The sequence below is a fragment of the Aotus nancymaae genome, unplaced genomic scaffold (genome assembly GCF_030222135.1).
Source record: "Aotus nancymaae isolate 86718 unplaced genomic scaffold, 86718_ANA_hifiasm-v0.15.2.pri h1tg000029l, whole genome shotgun sequence".
Lineage (NCBI taxonomy): Eukaryota > Metazoa > Chordata > Mammalia > Primates > Aotidae > Aotus > Aotus nancymaae.
In genome coordinates this window covers 14,487,634-14,504,188 of record NW_026988442.1, presented here as the reverse complement: position 1 = coordinate 14,504,188, position 16,555 = coordinate 14,487,634, and the positions used below count along the sequence as shown (strand labels likewise).

General features: G+C 49.7%; 2 protein-coding genes across 8 annotated transcripts in view; one reads left to right on the top strand and one right to left on the bottom strand.

Annotated features, from left to right (window-relative positions):
• NCOA6 (nuclear receptor coactivator 6) overlaps positions 1–5,643 on the top strand; it is a 96,543-nt gene extending 90,900 nt beyond the window's left edge. For all 5 annotated transcript variants that reach the window (XM_012455141.2, XM_012455142.3, XM_012455143.2 and 2 more), the window contains one exon: positions 5,083–5,643. In XM_012455141.2, the coding sequence (XP_012310564.2) occupies positions 5,083–5,126 (44 nt within the window). In that variant the 3' untranslated portion in view covers positions 5,127–5,643. The remainder of the gene's footprint in view (positions 1–5,082) is intronic.
• Positions 5,644–6,705: 1,062 nt separating this feature from the next.
• On the bottom strand, positions 6,706–16,312 carry TP53INP2 (tumor protein p53 inducible nuclear protein 2). 3 transcript variants are annotated; one of them, XM_012455147.3, is made up of 4 exons: positions 16,145–16,312; positions 11,269–11,442; positions 10,627–10,915; positions 6,706–10,083 (listed from the first exon to the last, which is right to left on the bottom strand). In XM_012455147.3, exons 2-4 carry the CDS (start codon positions 11,390–11,392, stop codon positions 9,834–9,836), a joined length of 663 nt encoding a protein of 220 aa, XP_012310570.1. In that variant the 5' UTR covers positions 11,393–11,442; positions 16,145–16,312; the 3' UTR covers positions 6,706–9,833. The 3 variants fall into 3 exon arrangements, with proteins under 3 accessions (XP_012310570.1, XP_064238404.1, XP_064238403.1); XM_064382334.1 differs by lacking the exon at positions 16,145–16,312 and adding an exon at positions 13,421–15,963; XM_064382333.1 differs by lacking the exon at positions 16,145–16,312 and adding an exon at positions 15,182–15,963 and having other exon boundaries at positions 11,269–13,506.
• Positions 16,313–16,555: the final 243 nt, after the last annotated feature.

Here is a 16,555-nt window from a genome sequence, read left to right as displayed (position 1 = left end):
TGACAGAGCAAGATTCTGTCTCATAAAAAAAAAAGTAGTAGTACAGTGAAAGGCACAATGACGTGAGCAAGGTCAAAGTCCATTTCTAAAGCTCCTTGGATGATAGAGGTTACATAAGTAGAGTGTTGTACTGTAGATTTAGTCAAATTTGCTTAAGGTCAAAATGAGGCAACAAGGCTGAAAAACAAATCCCTTCATTAGGTTAGTTACAAATTTAAATGTTCCCCCAATGACATACATGGACAGTCACTAAAAGACTATTATTGACCCAGTTCTTTACCACCTAGTTGGTTCTAAGACATGGATATAAATGATCTGACTACACTACTAGAGTTTGAACTATTTGTCTTTCTGTGAAAAGACACTAATTTTGTAAAATCCCTGATGGTTAAAAAAATGAAGGTAGGTTCACAGTCAGGCCATGCAGACTTTAAGAACAGTGTGCTGATCACAGTCTGAGTGAGGTACACCCGGACTGGATCATTACCTTCTACATCACTTACCTAGAATGTCTTACCTTAAAAGTAATTTATTGCCAGGCACAGTGACCCACTCCTGTAATCCCAACACCCTGGGAGGCTGAGGCAGGCAGATCAGTTGAGGTCAGGAATTTGAGACCAACCTGGCAAACATCGCGAAACCCCATCTCTACCAAAAATACAAACGTCAGCTGGGCATGGTAGCGCATGCCTGTAGTCTCAACTACTCGGGAGGCTGAGGCAGGAAAATTGCTTGAACCCAGGGGCGGAGGTTGTAGTGAGCTGAAATCGCGCCACTGCACTCCAGCCTGGGCAACAGAGTGAGACTCCATGTCAAAAAAAAAAAAGTAATTTGACTATTCATTAGAGTGGTGAAAGTGGTAACATTTTGAAGGGAGTATAAAATTGACTACCAAAACAAAAAAACTCATCAAAAAATATTTTTTCAGACATGGAAAGTGACTTTGCTTTATGACTCAGATTGACTGGAATTATCCAGGGAAGGTGATAAAGACTTCAAACTCAGTTTAAATTTTTTTCCTCATGGAAATATGAAAGTATATCCTTCTCCATGTTTTCCCCCTCAACCCCCCCGCACAGTATCCAAAAGATTAGGGTTTTTGTTTGTTTGTTTGTTTGTTTTTTGAGATGGAGTCTCTCTCTGTCACACAGGATGGAGTGCAGTGGCGTGATCTCGGCTCACTGCAGTCTCTGCCTCCCAGGTTCAAGCGATTTTCCTGCCTCAGCCTCCTGAGTAGCTGGGACTACGGGTGCGTGCCACCATGCCCAGCTAATTTTTGCATTTTTAGTAGAGACAGGGTTTCACCATGTTGGCCAGGATGGTCTCAACCTCTTAACTCATGATCTGCCCGCCCCAGCCTCCCAAAGTGTTGGGATTACAGGTGTGAGCCACCATGGCCGACCAAGATGAGGGTTTGTTATTGTTATTGTTGTTGTTGTTGAGATGGAGTCTCGCTTCTTCACCCAGGCTGGAGTGCAGTGGCACAACCTTGGCTCACTGCAACCTCCACCTCCCGGGTTCAAGCAATTCTCCTGCCTCAGCGCCCCCAGTAGCTGAGATTACAGGCATGTGCCACCACGCCCAGCTAATTTTTGTATTTTCTTTTTAGTAGAGACAAGGTTTCACCCTGTTGGCCAGGCTGGTCTTGAACTACTGACCTCAAGTGATCCACCCACCTCAGCCTCCCAAAGTGCTGGGATTACAGACAGGAGCCACCGCACCCAGCCATAAGATGAGGGTTTTTAATGGTGTGTTTGTGGGTATTTTTTGCAGTTTCTAGCACAAATCATTTGTTTACTTCTGGTCCCACTCATTGATTCACACTCAGAGGCAGCCTGCCAGTTTATTGGGTGCCTCAGAGCAATGACAGATGGGAAGGAGCAAGGAAGGAGAGGGAGTCTGAGGTTCCTTCTCCTCCACCCCCAACTCTCCACTTTTTTTCCCAGCCACATATGTTTCTCAGACACTTGATCCTTCATATCACAACAAGGGAAAAGCTTTCAAAGTTGACCTAATTGTAGGGCTATAGGGCCCCACAAGGTCATGGGGTGTCCCTTATGCTGTGCTGAGGTGCAGGATCTGAGAAGTAAAGAGACAGGACAGTGAAGAACTGGTGAAAAGCATCTGGACTTAGGGGGCCACGCCACCTGTGAGTGGAGATCGGCAAGAGCCCCAAATGCCCAGAAGCATCTGTATTTATTAGGCACAAGCAGCGGGCAGGGTCATGACTGAGGTCATCATCTATAGGCTTAGTAATAGGGCATACATAATCATGTAAGTCACAAGTGAGGGGGCCACCCCATTTTGTCACTTGTGACTCATATGATTATGTATGCTGTGCACAGTAGTAGAGGGTCGTGTACAGAAAAGGGGTCCACCCCCATTACGTCACCAAGGCAAGGAGGTGGGCTGTGTGCAAAGGTGTCATGCGCAACGCTTCTTATCTGGAGGCTGGAGACTTCAAAGGATTTCTAATAGAAGGATACTGTAAGCCAATGCAGTGGGAGCTGACAGACTTGTGCTATTCTCTTAAGATATTTATGGGAGGGTGATTTGAGCTAGCACAGAAGTGAGAAAAGACAGACAGGGTGTACAGCCGCCATGACTGGTCACACCGGAGGGCTTCTTCTCCCTCGGTTATTTATGGGATCTCAGGCCTGAGGCCTACTTTCCACAGGAACTGGATGCAAGGTACTACAACTCCTTTATCATGAGGAGAGGCTCTTGCTCCAAGCCTGCCATATGGTGTATGCTCTTTCAGGCAGGGACGCCACCGCCTGGGTCTTTGGTTCTTGTCCTGGTCTGACTGTTTTCCCATGTACTGCTTCTGCTTTGTGACTGTTCTAGGCATTCCTCCTACTACAGACTATTGTATGGTTATATAGAAGGATTATATAAATCAGCACTAAATGTGTCGGTACAGCTCCAACTACAATACCTATGTGATTATATAGAAAGATATATAGAACTAAGTATGTTAGATATAAGTATTAAGTATGATTATATAAGCTAGACAGATATATGTAAACAGTAAGTTATACTTCAGGCACTAATCCTATATACTAATATATGATTACATATAAAGGATTATATAAAGGAAATAGCTGAGTAATAACACTATAAGATATTCTTCAGGCACTAATTGTGCCTGGGGTCTGGATGGGTCTCCTTCCTCGGTGCCCATGGGGGGTGTTACCCACAATTAATGAATGTTTTTCTGAGGATGAACACTGGTAAGACAAAAACCCTGCCTATTTTTACTGCAAGTGACAAATTTGCCTCAGTGAAAATGAAGCTTGAGAGTCGGACGTGAAGAATTGATTTTAGGGAGTTGTATGGGCTGTGTGAGACTCTTAATTTACATGAATTAAAATAAAGAACACCATTATTAACATCCCAGCAGATTAACTGTCCTCTGATTAGTAAAAGACTAATGAGTAAACCAGAAAGACTGATTCTACCACATGGCACAAAAAACACATGACCTCTAAGAAAATAAACATAGTGAAATTCCCATCAGCAGAAGCCTGAAATTACTGTACTGGTCACCTCTTGGAAAGTCATCTAGGCCTCACTTCTTAGCAGTCACCTTAGCTAACAGAGCAGTAAAATTTTTCCTTTTCTCAAACTCTACATATTTATTAGCATCTGAGTTCACAAAATATTATGATACAAAAAACAAAGGAGAATTTGCTTAGAATACAACTTAATATGCAGTATCAGAAAACTCAGCCAAGTTACCAGAAATGGGTAAATCTGATTCATCTTTTTTATTGATGTATTAGGTAGAAGCATTTTTTCTTCTTGATGAGAAGTAATTTTAGAACATTATTTTCATATTAAAACCAAAATATGAAATAAAGGTGACCTTTTGCAATCAATATGAGATTCTAAAGAAATGTTTACATTTGGAGAGCTTCATGCTATTCACTGTACTCTGCCATAACTTTGTGTAGATTTTTTTTTTTTTTTAGTAGAGACAGGGTCTGTGTCACCCAGGCTAGAGTACAGTGGCATGAACATAGCTCACTTTAGCCTTGAACTCCTTCAGCCATGAACTCCTGGGCTCAAGTGATCCTCCTACCTTGGTCTCCTGAGTAGCTGGGACTACAGGCATGTGCCACCATGCCTGGCTAATTTTTTTCTTTTTTTTTTTTTTTTTACTTTTTGTAGAGGTTAGTTCTCACCATCTTGCCCAAGCTGGCTTCAAAACTTCTCGGCTCAAGTGAGCCTCCTGCCTCAGTCTCCCAAAGTGTTGGGATTACAGGTGTGAGCCATCACGCCTGGCCAAAAAGATTTTAAGAAACACGGTTTAAGTCTAGCATAAGATTAAGATACTGATTGTACAGTAGAAACTAAAGAAATCAAAACATAGTCATTTCCCTTTATGTCACTGTCATTCTGTGTGTAAATCACTCAGTTCCCACCTCTTCCATGAAACCTTCAGGCTCACTTGGGCTCAGAGCAGGCTGTTGCTTGTTCTGAATTGCATTCATGACTGTATGTATATGTATCCACAGTGTTGATATAACTGGCTGGGCCACAGTAGACACTCATTGACCAGAGTCCATGGTCGTGTTGTTTAGACCTTGACTATAGCATGACAAAAAGAGTTCCTTACCTTAAAACAGTAGCTTAGCTTCAGAAGGGATCCTAAGACAGTTATTTTGCACTCTAACACAATTTACCACTTGCTTATGGCATTACTGATTTCTCACCAAAAACACTGTCAGTCTGTGTAGTCACACTTCATTGTATGATGGAAACTGGTGAAGGAAACCGTGAGGTTAATTGCCCAGCTACAAAGGCTGTCTCCACCCTGCACTTTTCTCTAGTCAGGTGTGCTTCATCTCCCACCACCTCAGTCACATTCCCCCAATTCTGCCCAATGCAGGGCCACACCCTCTTCCTATGTAAGCCCTCAAGCAGCACCTTCGACTCTCTCCATTCAGAGTGCCCCTCAGACAGCTTCCAAGTCCAATAGTGCTCCCCTTAGGTCTGCTCTGCTTGTTGCGCACCACCCAAAGGACACTGCTGTAAAGCGTTACCTCCACTGAACGTGTCCTTTCTTTCCCTCTACAGACATAACCAGTGCGGTGCAATCCAAGCGAAGAAAATCCAAGTAAACAACCAGGACGGTGACGATGCTTGTAAATGTGTGTGACTTTTACAAAGAGCAATTTTGAGCTGTGACTTTTTTAAATCCATTTCTGTACAGTTAGTAATTTTAATAATGTGGCCCTTTTCCTAGTCCCTGCAACCTGTTTCACAAAGTGCAATGGGGAAAGCAGGATTGTTGAGCCCTTTTGGTGTTGCAAGTTGAAGTTCAAGGTTTCTAAAATGTTTTCTTGTATTGAAAGGAGCGAATGCCATTATAAATGTTATTAGTTTTCACATTTCCTAAGCAGCCTAGAGTACAGGGTGAGCATTTTTAGATCTCCTAATGACGTACTGTGCCGTGGAAGTACTGTGTGTGAATAGCAGTAGTGGGGGCAAAAGCAATCTTCTCATTTGGAAATGTTGTAAATAATTTTATTATATAGTGTTTTGGATGTATTTGTTGTAGAAATGGACCAGTGAATAAAGAGAATCTAAGGATTTGTACAATGTGAAATAATGTGTTAAATAAATGTCATTGTCATAGAACAAAGTTATGTTATTGGTAAGGGATTATTGGGTGATAAGCTCTTTCTTTGGTCCTTAAATAAGCAGACACAGCCTTCTTTGTGAATGGGATTCTCATCTAGTCCTCATTGCACCTGAGATGCCCACCTGGCAAGTTGAGGAAAATGTACATACTTGCTCACCTCATTCTTGGCTTTGAAGAAACTAGCTCTGTTCAGCACTGTGCCAGCTACTTTGATATCTATTGCTCAAATTTATTTTGGATGCAAATAACAAAACCAATTTAGAGATCAATGGCCACCCAGGATTTTCTAGGGACAGGAAGCTGTCAGTAGCAGAGATGGCATTTTTCACCACATCACACACATCTGCTCCTCCATGTGCATGGTGGATTGCTCCAAAACAATTGTGCTTACGTTTCCTCCATAGAGGAGATAAGCCCAGACTGGCATCTAAGATTGTACCAGCATCAAGAATCTAGCCCAGTTTAGGTCAAGTTTCTACCTTCAGTCCAATTCTGTGGTTAGATGGAGCAGCTACCAAATAAAAGGGGTCATTTTGTGTTATATATTTCAGAGATGTCCACTACATTTCATTCTGGCTGCCCTGCTTTGAAATGTGTGTTACCTCCAAAGACAGCTGCTTCTGCCCCACTCAACCCCCAACTTTCAGGATTTTGATGCTTGGGACCCTGGACTCGTCTCAGCCTGGGCTTCAGCCTTCTGCTGCATCTCCCCTAGGGTTAGACTTCATCCTTTCCCCTCCAGTGGCTCCTTGTCCTTGCTGTAACCCAGTGCCTAAGACCAAAAGGATGAGTTGGTCATTCTGTCATGCTCTTCCTCTCATCTCTATTCCAACTGTCTTCATGTATGTGTCTTGCATTATAAAGATCCTCTAAAAGTAGTCATTTATGAGTCAGAAGCCATTGTCTGGCTCTGTTCCCAGTAAGCTTATCTACCCTCTTCCTCTCCCATATGACACACACCAAAGCCACCTTAATCATAATACTCTACGCCACTACTGTGCTTAAGATTACAAAGTGCTTCTCATACTTAAGCTCAACTCAGGCAGAAAGTATCATGTGCTTTAAATAGATTTTTATTTGCTTTTCTTTATATTAATTTTTTTTCTCCCATAGAGGAATAGCATTACAATCTAACAATCAGAATTCTGTTAACACACATACACAGGCATGCCACATGACCCAGTTGAGGTGGTTGTTTCCTTGAGTCTGTCGACACATCACATGGTCAACCAAAGTCTCATTTCAGCCAGTCTCAACAGAGAACACCCAACAGGGACGCACTCAACTTGTTGGTTCCACGTGGAACTAGGTGGAAGGGTGAGAGGGAAAGTAGTAGAAGTGGGCTATGGTGTGTCTGCATTCAGTCCCCTCACATAAAGCCACATGGATCTAGGGGGGCATCCAAGAGCTCTGCTGGGGTCCTTGTTGCACCTAAGACATTACAGATCAGAGCAAGTTGATCAGAGGGTTCCAGGCAGGGGGCTGGGGAGCAGGCATACTCTAGAACAGCACCAAACTGCATTCATACACACACGCTGCCCTGCTGGGGCTAGACTGGCAAAGGCTGGAAAGACACCCAGCTTGAAGGAACCACTCAGACTTACTAGGGAATAACTGGAAGTCACTCTTTGATGTAACTGGGACTCACTCTAGAAACAGGGGTCCCTCTGACACAGTTTTGGCAAAGTGCTGGTAGTACTGATATTAATACTCACAAATTGGTACAAACTCCTCTAGGGCCACTGAAAACATCAATCAAAACAGACTCTAACCTCCTCCTAAGGTTGCATAGGACTTTGTGAACTCTGGTTCCCTCATGTATTCAAGTTCTGTGGTTTAAAAAAAAAATCCTGAAGCATGCTCAAAGGTGAAAGGCACGTACACAGTCAATACAGTATGACAAGGTCTGATGCTTCAGGAGTCAGACTAGCAGGAGACTGAGTAGTGTTGGTTCTTAGAAATCTATACACAATTAAAATATTGCCACACTCAAATGCTACAGAATCTATAGGAAAAGTACAAAAAATATGAGCCTTGCAACCAGCCAGGTGAGAGATTGGGTTCTAGAACTACAGGAGCCTCCAGAAATATAGGTAAACACAAGGCCTTTTAAAATTTGAGCCAAATGCCCTATAAATTAAACTCTTCCCCCACCAGAAGGATCATGGGCACCACATAGGACTGAGCCTAGGCCCCAGCTGGCAGTGAGGAGTAGGCAAAAAGGGTTGGAGGGAGTTTCAGCTCTTGGAGGTGCCGAAGACCCTAGGCTGGCTGTGAAGTGCCCAAGTGGTAGCTGGAAGAATAAAAGCAACTAGGTTGTAACTAAAGGAGAACTTAGGGAGAGGAGCAAGGCTGTCAACTACTGGGGCCCTAGTGGACTGGTGTGGGAGCTTTGATCAATTTTTAGTGTTAATTTGGCTTATTTCCTGGGATAGGAGACCCCAACAGGTCTTCCTCTGCCTTCATCCCAGCATCCATGGGGATACCCCATCCCTTCCCCACACATCCCCCATGAGGCCTGGGGCTATAGGGTCAGGAAGGGCAGCTGCCTTTGCCCTCATGGGAATGCAGAGTTTTCTCCAAGCCTCAGCTTGGCTGTAAGGCCTGGAAACCTAAAGTTGGGGTGAGGGGAAGACCTATGTTCATATGTACCAAGAAGTCTTAAAAGTGCCAAGGAAGAGTGAGTACACTAGAAAAGGACGGCTAGAAAGAGGAACTGGGAAGCAACTCGGGCATCCCAAGAGGCTGTTGCTGGTGTCTGAGCCCAAAATTCAATCTCCACAAGAAGAGGGAAGCCTCTGCCCCTTCCGTCTCCCCCAGGGATTCAAGTTTCTGGAGGAGGAGAGGAGAGGGATCATGGGGCACCCATTTCTCCCCAGCAACCTAGAAAGAGAGGCCTGTGGGAGAAAATGAGAAGAGGCCCCCTGAAGGCCCTGAACCTGGATACGAACAATTGGGGGATTAGGACAGTGGGGCTCCTGGACTCCTACTCAGGACTGCTGGCTAGCCATACTGAGCAGGGTGTGAAATACAAGACCAGAGGCAAGCAAGGTGAAGGCTGAGCTGTCAGCCTTGGGATGGCTTCACCCCATGGTGTGTCCTCTCCAGCATCACTGCTCTGCATTCTGACCTAGGATGAATGCCCTTTGCCTGCCTAGAAGCCCTGTGGCCTGCATCTCCCCTAAGCTATTCTAGCACCTTGGGCTTGTGAACAAACGGCCAGGATGGTGGGACCTTGCCCAGCTTCTACTCGGGTGACATGTCAGGGGTAGAGTGGCAAGGTACTAACTAAGCCCTTCAGATTCAGGAACCTGCAGAAGAATGGATTATAGAAAAGGGAAGTGGGGGAAGACTCCAGGCTTCAGCCTGGGAGCAGGGCTTTGCCTCTCTGAGCAAGCAAAGTGCGAGCTCCCTTGGTGCCCTGCTCTCTGCAGCTTCTCAACATGTCTGTCCTGTTTGAATCTCCAATAGGCTGCCTTATTTCCTAGATTCCCTCCGTCTTCTCCCTCTAACTCACTTGCACAGTCCTCTTCTACATACTGTACCTTTCCAGGCCTAAGCAGCTCCACAGAGTACAGCCCCCAAGGCAGAAGGAAGGGGAGACTAAAAGCAAAACCCCGAGCCCTTACTAGAGGGCAATGACAGTGGCCCAGGCTGCACAGGCTCTACCCGGTCAGAGCTGGGCTCAGGGTCCCCACCATTGGGAGCAAATTACTGGGAATGAAGAATAAGGGAACAGGGGTGAGTGTAGTGCCAAACATGGGATAGTGTGAGTCATGTAAGGTGGGAGTTGAAGGTGGGGAATGAGCCAGATCAGGGACTGGAAGAAGCTTTCAGAAATAGGAGTGGGCCAGAGCTAGAGGACTGGAGGGCAAGGGTGAACGGGAGAGGCAGGGATGCGGACCAGAGAAGAAAGGATGGAGGAGTCAGGAGTAGGGGGCGTGGATGATTAGATGCTGGGGATGGGGGCCAGAAAGAGCGAGGGTGAAGGGGGCTTGAAAGGGGGCTCAGAAGCAGATTAGAGGATCAGAGATGGGGAAAGTGAGGGTGTCAGGGAAGGAACGGCTATCACCCAACCTCACACGCTTTAAGGAGGGAGGTTTCGGCGTCCAGCCCGAGGCGTCGGAGGGGCCCGACGGGGATCGGTAGTCGGCAAGGGGTTCGCGGCGCGACCAGCAGACGCTCAGTAGTTGAACTGGCGCTGGCACGGCTGGTAGATGAAGCTGCCCTGGTGCTTGGGCCGGCGCGGACGGCTCTCGCGGGCTCGGTTCTGCCGCTGCACTGTCTTGGCGCTCAGCGCGTGGCGCTCCGCCCGCTGCCGGGCCCGCTGCAGCCGCCGCACCTGGCCCGCCTTCTCCAGCAGCGCCGCCCGCGCGGGTAGAGGAGCGGCGTGGCGCGCGGCCCGGGGCTCTCGGCGGGCGGGCGCCAACTCCCTGTGGACACAGAGCGGGGCAGGGTCAGGCCGGGTAAGCTGGGCGGGAGGCCTAAGGGGCGCTGCCATCTCCCACCCTTGCCTTGCTGCAGTTCTGTGTCTGCTCAGATTGGGGTGCCCGACGCCCTTCTTGTGGGTACCAACCTGGAGGTGTCTCCTCGGTTCTAGCCCCTGACAGGTAAACTGGACCCTGGGGAAGACTGGACTCCTACCCTCAATTCCACCCTTGCCTTTCTGTTTAAGTCCCACTCCCACGGCACTCCAGCCACGCTCCTCAAGCCTCCAAATCCGTCCGTGGCCTCTTAGCCCCGCCCCTCCCTCCCAAGCTCCGCCCCGGCCACGAGGCCACGCCTCTCCCATCCAACAGCCCCGCCCCTCACCCTAAGTCCCGCTGCTAGCCTCTCCCCGGGGCCCACGGGCCCCCGACTTTGTCTCAAAGGCAACCCTCCCAAGGCCGCTACATGCTCGAACGCTTCCTGCCCTGGACCCTGGCCTCCAAGATCCATCTCCCTGGGCCTCCAGGCTCCGCCTCCGGCCCGCTTACCCTTCGCTGAGGTCGCCGTCAGGCAGGGCCGCCTCTGGAAGTGGGGAAGGGGGCCCAGGCTCCAGCACTATGGTGCTGCCGGTGACGTAAACGGACATGCTGGGGTGTTCGATGAGGAGGTCCTCCAGGGGGCTGCTCTGGAGGCGGGCGGGACCGAGCCCAGGCCCCTCTGCAGTAAAACAGGCGGGAGGGGTAACAAACCAGCTCTCGTCCATCAAGGAGGGCGCGGGCGGAGGGCGGCCCGCGGGGGCAGGGGCGGCCCCGGGGCTGGGTGGAGCCGCGTAGCTGTCTACGGGGCGCGGGGTGGGAGCCGTGCAGAGGAGGGGAGCAGCGGGGAGGGACACACACACACGGGACAAGGGGGCGGGGAGAGAAAGGGCATCGTTAGTCAGACACGAAGCCTGTCCGCAGCGCCCCGGGGTACCCACAGGCCGAGTCTCGCCCTGCTGCCCTAGGGGTCCTGACTTGCAGCCTCTCCTGAGCCGCCAGGAGAGGGCCCCGGCTTTCATGGGAAGGGGCCCCGTGACCCCACCTCCAGTAGGCTTGGGGGACCCCCTCAATCCCCCAGCCCTTCCCCTCCGCTGCTCGACCATCTGCCCTTAGGATGACTTCACAGGCCCAGGAGGCTGACCCAGGCCTCACCCGGCAGGTCAATGATGAGCCAGCCGTCCACTTCATCCTCCTCTGACACGAAGGCGTGGGGGCAGTCGGGGTCTTCAGGGGCCGGGGGGGTGCTGAAGAAGAGGCTGGTGAGGCGTTGGAACATGGTGGGGGGCGAAGCGGCCTCACGGGGGCGCCCTATGGCAGTGCAAAAACCTGGGAATCATAGAAGGGCGTCAGAGCCACCATTGATTGAGGTTCACCCCACTCCTGGCCTGGGGCAGAGGACAGAAGATATTACCCCCAGAACAGGGAGAAGGGTACACAAAACAGGGATGTGTGCGGACGCTTTGGGGGTATGGGCTTTCTTCATTCAAATCCAGGCTTTTTTAAAAAAAATCTTTTGTATGAATTTAGGAAGTTATTTAACTTATCTGTGCCTAGTTTTCTCATCTCTCAAAAGGCAATGATAATAGTACCTTCCTCCGGGCTCTTATAAGAATTAAATGAGCTAGTAATAGTATCCTCCTCCAGGCTGTAATAAGAATTAAATGAGCTATACCAAAGTTGTTGAAGGGGGAAAAAAGAACTAAATGAGCTAAACACTTACAAAGTGCTTAGAACTGCATCTGGGCATATGTTAAACACTCAACAAAGTAATAAATTATTATTACAGGGTGCTTTAGGAACATGGAAAGAGTGACACATGACACAGCTGTGTCAGGGAAGGTCTCCAGAGAATTGGACATCCAAGCTGGACCTTGAGGAGTAAATAGGAGTTCTCCAGGCAGGGAGGAAATTGCCCATATTGTTTACTTGTTATCATCATAATATAGCTAGGCTAGCTGGGCAGTGTAGCTCATGCCTGTAATCCCAGCACTTTGGGAGGCTGAGGCGGGCGGATCACAAGGTCAGGAGATCAAGACAATCCTGGCAAACATGGTGAAACCCCATCTCTACTAAAATACAAAAAAATTAGCCGGGCATGGTGGTGCATGCCTATAGTCCCAGCTACTTGGGAGGCTGAGGCAGGGGAATGACTTCAACCCGGGAGGTGGAGATTGCAGTGAGCTGAGATCGCGTCACTGCACTCCAGCCTGGCGACAGAGCAAGACACTGTCTCAAAAATTTACGTATGTATGTATGTATTTAGTCAAGCTCGTACCTGAAGCCTGACTTACTTTCCACACCTAGTCCCTAAAGATAGTCAATGGTGACTGAGCACGCTGGTGTATGCCTGTAATCCCAGCACTTTGGGAGGCCGAGGCAGGTGGATCATGAGGTCAGGAGATTGAGACCATCCTGCCAGCATGGTGATACCCCATCTCTACTAAAAATTAAAAAATTAGCTGGGCATGGTGGCACATGTCTGTAATCCCAGCTGAGGGAGGCTGAGGCAGGAGAACTGGTTGAACCCAGGAGGCGAAGTTTGCAGTGAGCCGAGATTGCACCACTGCACTCTAGCCTGGCAACAGAGCCAGACTCCATCTCAAGAAAAAAAAAAAGATGGTCAATGGCAAAAGAGGCAGAAGCAGGTGGATGACTTGAGGTCAGGAGTTCAAGACCAGCCTGGCCAACATGGTGAAACCCCATCTCTACTAATAATACAAAAATTAACTGGGCATGGTGGCAGGTGCCTGTAATTCCAGGTTGAGGCAGGAGAATCGCTGGAACCTAGGAGGCATTACTGCACACCAGCCTGGGTGACACAGTGAGACTCGGTCTCAAAATAATAGTAATATAGCTAACATTCATGTTCCAGGCACTATACTAAGCAGCTTTACCTATATTACCTCATGTAATCCTTACAACAACTACAGGAATTGGATAATAATTACTATCCTTACTTTACAGTTGAAGAAATTGAGGCTCAGAGAGGGTAACTGTCCCAAAGTCTCATAGCTAGTAAGAGACAAAGGTGGGATTTGAACCCATGCAGTCAGATTCCAGAAGTAGCACCCAGAATCACTGTATTCTATTGCCTTTGCTGGGTGTCTGTCTGAATTTGGTATTTTCAACTTGGTGGCCAGGGATCATTGCCCATGTGTATTTTTCTGGGAAAAGGGACCTTGGCTTTCATCATGATTTCCTAAACAGCAATCCTTGACCCCAGAGATTAAGAACCACTCCTGGAGCCTGTGTGGTTTAAAAAGCACTGGCCAGCAGAAATCCCATAGAACTGCTACCATCTTACCATGTGATTTGGCACACCTCAGTTGTGTCTGTCATATGAGGTGTAAAGACGGCATGCCGGCTCCTGTTCAAGGGCAGCATCCCAGGCTAGGAGGAAGATCAGGTTGCTTGGGCTCAGGGAGACAGCAGGTCAGTGGGGGGTGATGATGGAGGAAGGGAGCTGTCAGATTCCAGGGGCCCTTAAGGATGAGCACTGAGGGTTGGACCCGGACCCAAGAAAGCCCTCAACCAATCTTTCCCTGGGTGAAGATTAAGAGGGAGGCCCCTTGCTCCAGAAATGGTGGTGGCTCTAAATGCACCCCACCTCCCCATGTCAGCCTACCTCAGGACTACAGATTGGCTGGGGGCTGCTGGCCATACTCCCCAGGATGTACCTGAAGCCTGACTGACTCTCCACACCTGTTCCCTAAAGATGGTCAGTGGTTTTGCTGCTGAGCCACTTGTTGCCATTCTGTAAGGGTGTTTCCACACTTCCTGTAGAACTTCCTGGGGACATGTCCAGACTTCCGTTCCCTGGAGGCATTTCTACTCTTTCTGCTAATCCACCTGCAGTATTTCCATGCTTATTGCTTCCTCCCTCTATTCCCTGGGAATGTTTTCACACTTGCTGCAGAATCACCTCACTTCCATACCCTGAGAATATTTCCACATTTCCAGATGCACAGCAGGCTCAAGATGCTGGCTTCCCTGGTGGGATTGAGGTGGGAGATCTACAGGGGTTATGAAGGTGAGGCCACCCCCAACTAGTGTCCACCTAGCACAATCCACGTACCCTAACTCATCTGTAGCCACAGGGAGCTAGTGACTCCATTACCAAAAGCCCAGAAAGTTTGGCCCTTCTTGAAGGAAGGGAATATTGAGGCCTTGATAAGGCACATCCTCTTTCCAAGAACCTAGTACTTAATGGAATATGAAAGAGAAGTTAAGAGCTATTTCAGGGACCATCATATTCCCCCAGCCCATTTTACAATCTGATGATCAGAAAGAGGACATAAGTCTATCCAAAAATACGTGGCTGGATAGTGGCAGGGCAGGCCTAATCCCAAGTTACTAAGCATCCAGTCCAGACTGTACACAGAAAAGACTCCACAAACAATCCCCAAGAATATAATGATGAAGGGGTATAGGGAGGTCAAAGAGAGACCTTGACCTAGCCACACCACCCCTCGCCTAGCTACAAAAGTATCTGGAGTTCCTGGCACCAAGATTTAGCATGCATTTACTGAAAGAGGCTCAGGGGAGAAGCTCCCTGCCTGAGGTCACACAGCAAGTCAGTGACAGCCAAGAGTGACAGCAGCACCAGCCAGCCAGTGCCTGCCCCCTCTCCTGACCACTTGGGGAGCTTCCCAGATTTTCTTTCCCAGCCCTGCCAGCTTCCTGGTTCTCACATTCCCAGTTCTGCTCCAGGGAGAAGCATTCCCTTTAATAACTACAGCAGCTCTGCCCAGAATAGCATTTGAGCCCTAAGCCACCCCTATCCCCAGCCCATCCTTGAGCAAACTCCCAGCTGCAATGGAGTTCCTGGTTCTGCCTCTAGGCCCCATCCACTTGTTAAGACATAAACTCTCCTTTTCCTATCCCTTCTCCTATACTCTCTGTGGGCAGAAGGGGTGAGGAGGGAGCAAGAAAACACTTGGCAATTGTTAGGTCCTTCTTGGCTGACAACCTAGGGAGTTGGGGAGGTAAAGGGCCAATAGAGGGAACCCTCACCCCACCCTCCACCCCAACATCAGTCCTGGAGAGGAGGCAGCCAATGACTCACCTCTCTGTGATCAAAACAGCTGGGAGGCAGCGATTTTATTGGACTCTAGGACTCCAAAGTATAGTGAGGACAGAAGGGGTCAGGACCACAAAAGGTGAACCTATCTCCAGAGATTCCCTGGAAAAGGGTCCAGGAGTAAGCAGAACCTAGGAGCCTATCAAACCGTGATGATGCTGAGCCCAATATCGGGTCCCCAGAGGAAGGCGGATGTGTATCTTGCCACTTGTATTGAGCCTCTGCTATGTCTATGCCCCTGGCTAATAATGCATCTGTCACTCAGTGAGCATGACTCTAATTGGCTGTGTGACCTCCGGTGAGCTAATCCTCCTCTCTGGGCCTGTTGCCCCTTCTGTGAACTCGGTTCTAAGACCCCTCATTTTGGGTCTGGGAGTGACATCAGCTAAGGCACTGCACACAAATCAGGGATTAGGAGGATGTTATTCTGTTAGTCCCTGGGGGCGGAGTCTGGAGCCAGAGGGAGGGGATCCCACCACCATCTGGTGCCGTCCCAAAGACCTAGAGTCCGAGGCAGCCCTGAACTCCTGACGGCCCCCTCAACCTAGGCCCAGCAGCGCGGTCTGACTCCTCAGGTTGCAAAGAGAAAGTAGGGGATCAGAGGCCTGATCCCAGCCCCTGGATTAGCCTAGGAAATCGCCGACCCCCCTGCAGTCCCCTTTGGATGGCAGCGTCTGACCCAAGGCCTAGCCCCGACACAGCGGCTACCGGGTCAAGGGAGGACAAGCGACCCGAGCCCGTGGGGGCGGTGCCGGCCTTGGTGACGTCTCAATGTCATATGCAAATAGAACGACGTCATGGGCTACCGGGCGTGCGGCAACCAATCGGGAGCCGGGAACGCGGCCCCGGCGGCCGCCGGCGGAGACAGACAAAGGCCCGGGCGCAGGGGGCGCAGGGCGTGTCCGTGGCGGGGGAGTCCCCCCCAGGCCCACGCTGGTCGGGACTCACCTGGGGGCGGGGGTGGGAGGCGCGGCGCTGAGGTAGTTGGGTGGCGGGGCGTCCCAGAGTCGCCGGCCGCTTACAGGCCCGGCCGCATCGCTGGGGCTCGCGGGAGAGGCGGCGAGGCCGCAGTCGCTCCGGGCTGCTGCGCTCGCCCGCTGGGCTTTGAGTCTGTGCGGCCGCTGCGGCGGGGCTCACGGCACAAATTGGAACGTTCAAACAGCTGATTGTGACGTCACAAAGGGGCCCGCCTGCTTCGCGTCACCGGGTGGCGGGCGGCGGCCAATCGTAGGCTGAGGATCCCCCCGCCCCGCCCCTTTCCTCCCGGTTTGCGGGCCGGGCGCTTGGGCCGGGAAACGCTCTCGGAGCCGGGTGGGGGTTCGGGTGGTCGGGGGAGGCGGCTGCGGGGAGCTGGGAGCC

Excerpts from the sequence above, each read along its gene's own strand:
- TP53INP2 (XM_012455147.3), bottom strand. The coding sequence starts at position 11,392 with ATGTTCCAACGCCTCACCAGCCTCTTCTTCAGCACCCCCCCGGCCCCT. Across the intron at positions 10,916-11,268 it reads GCTCATCATTGACCTGCCGG|ACAGCTACGCGGCTCCACCC; the intron begins GTGAGGCCTGGG and ends CGCGCCCCGTAG. Across the intron at positions 10,084-10,626 it reads GACGGCGACCTCAGCGAAGG|GGAGTTGGCGCCCGCCCGCC; the intron begins GTAAGCGGGCCG and ends CTGTGTCCACAG.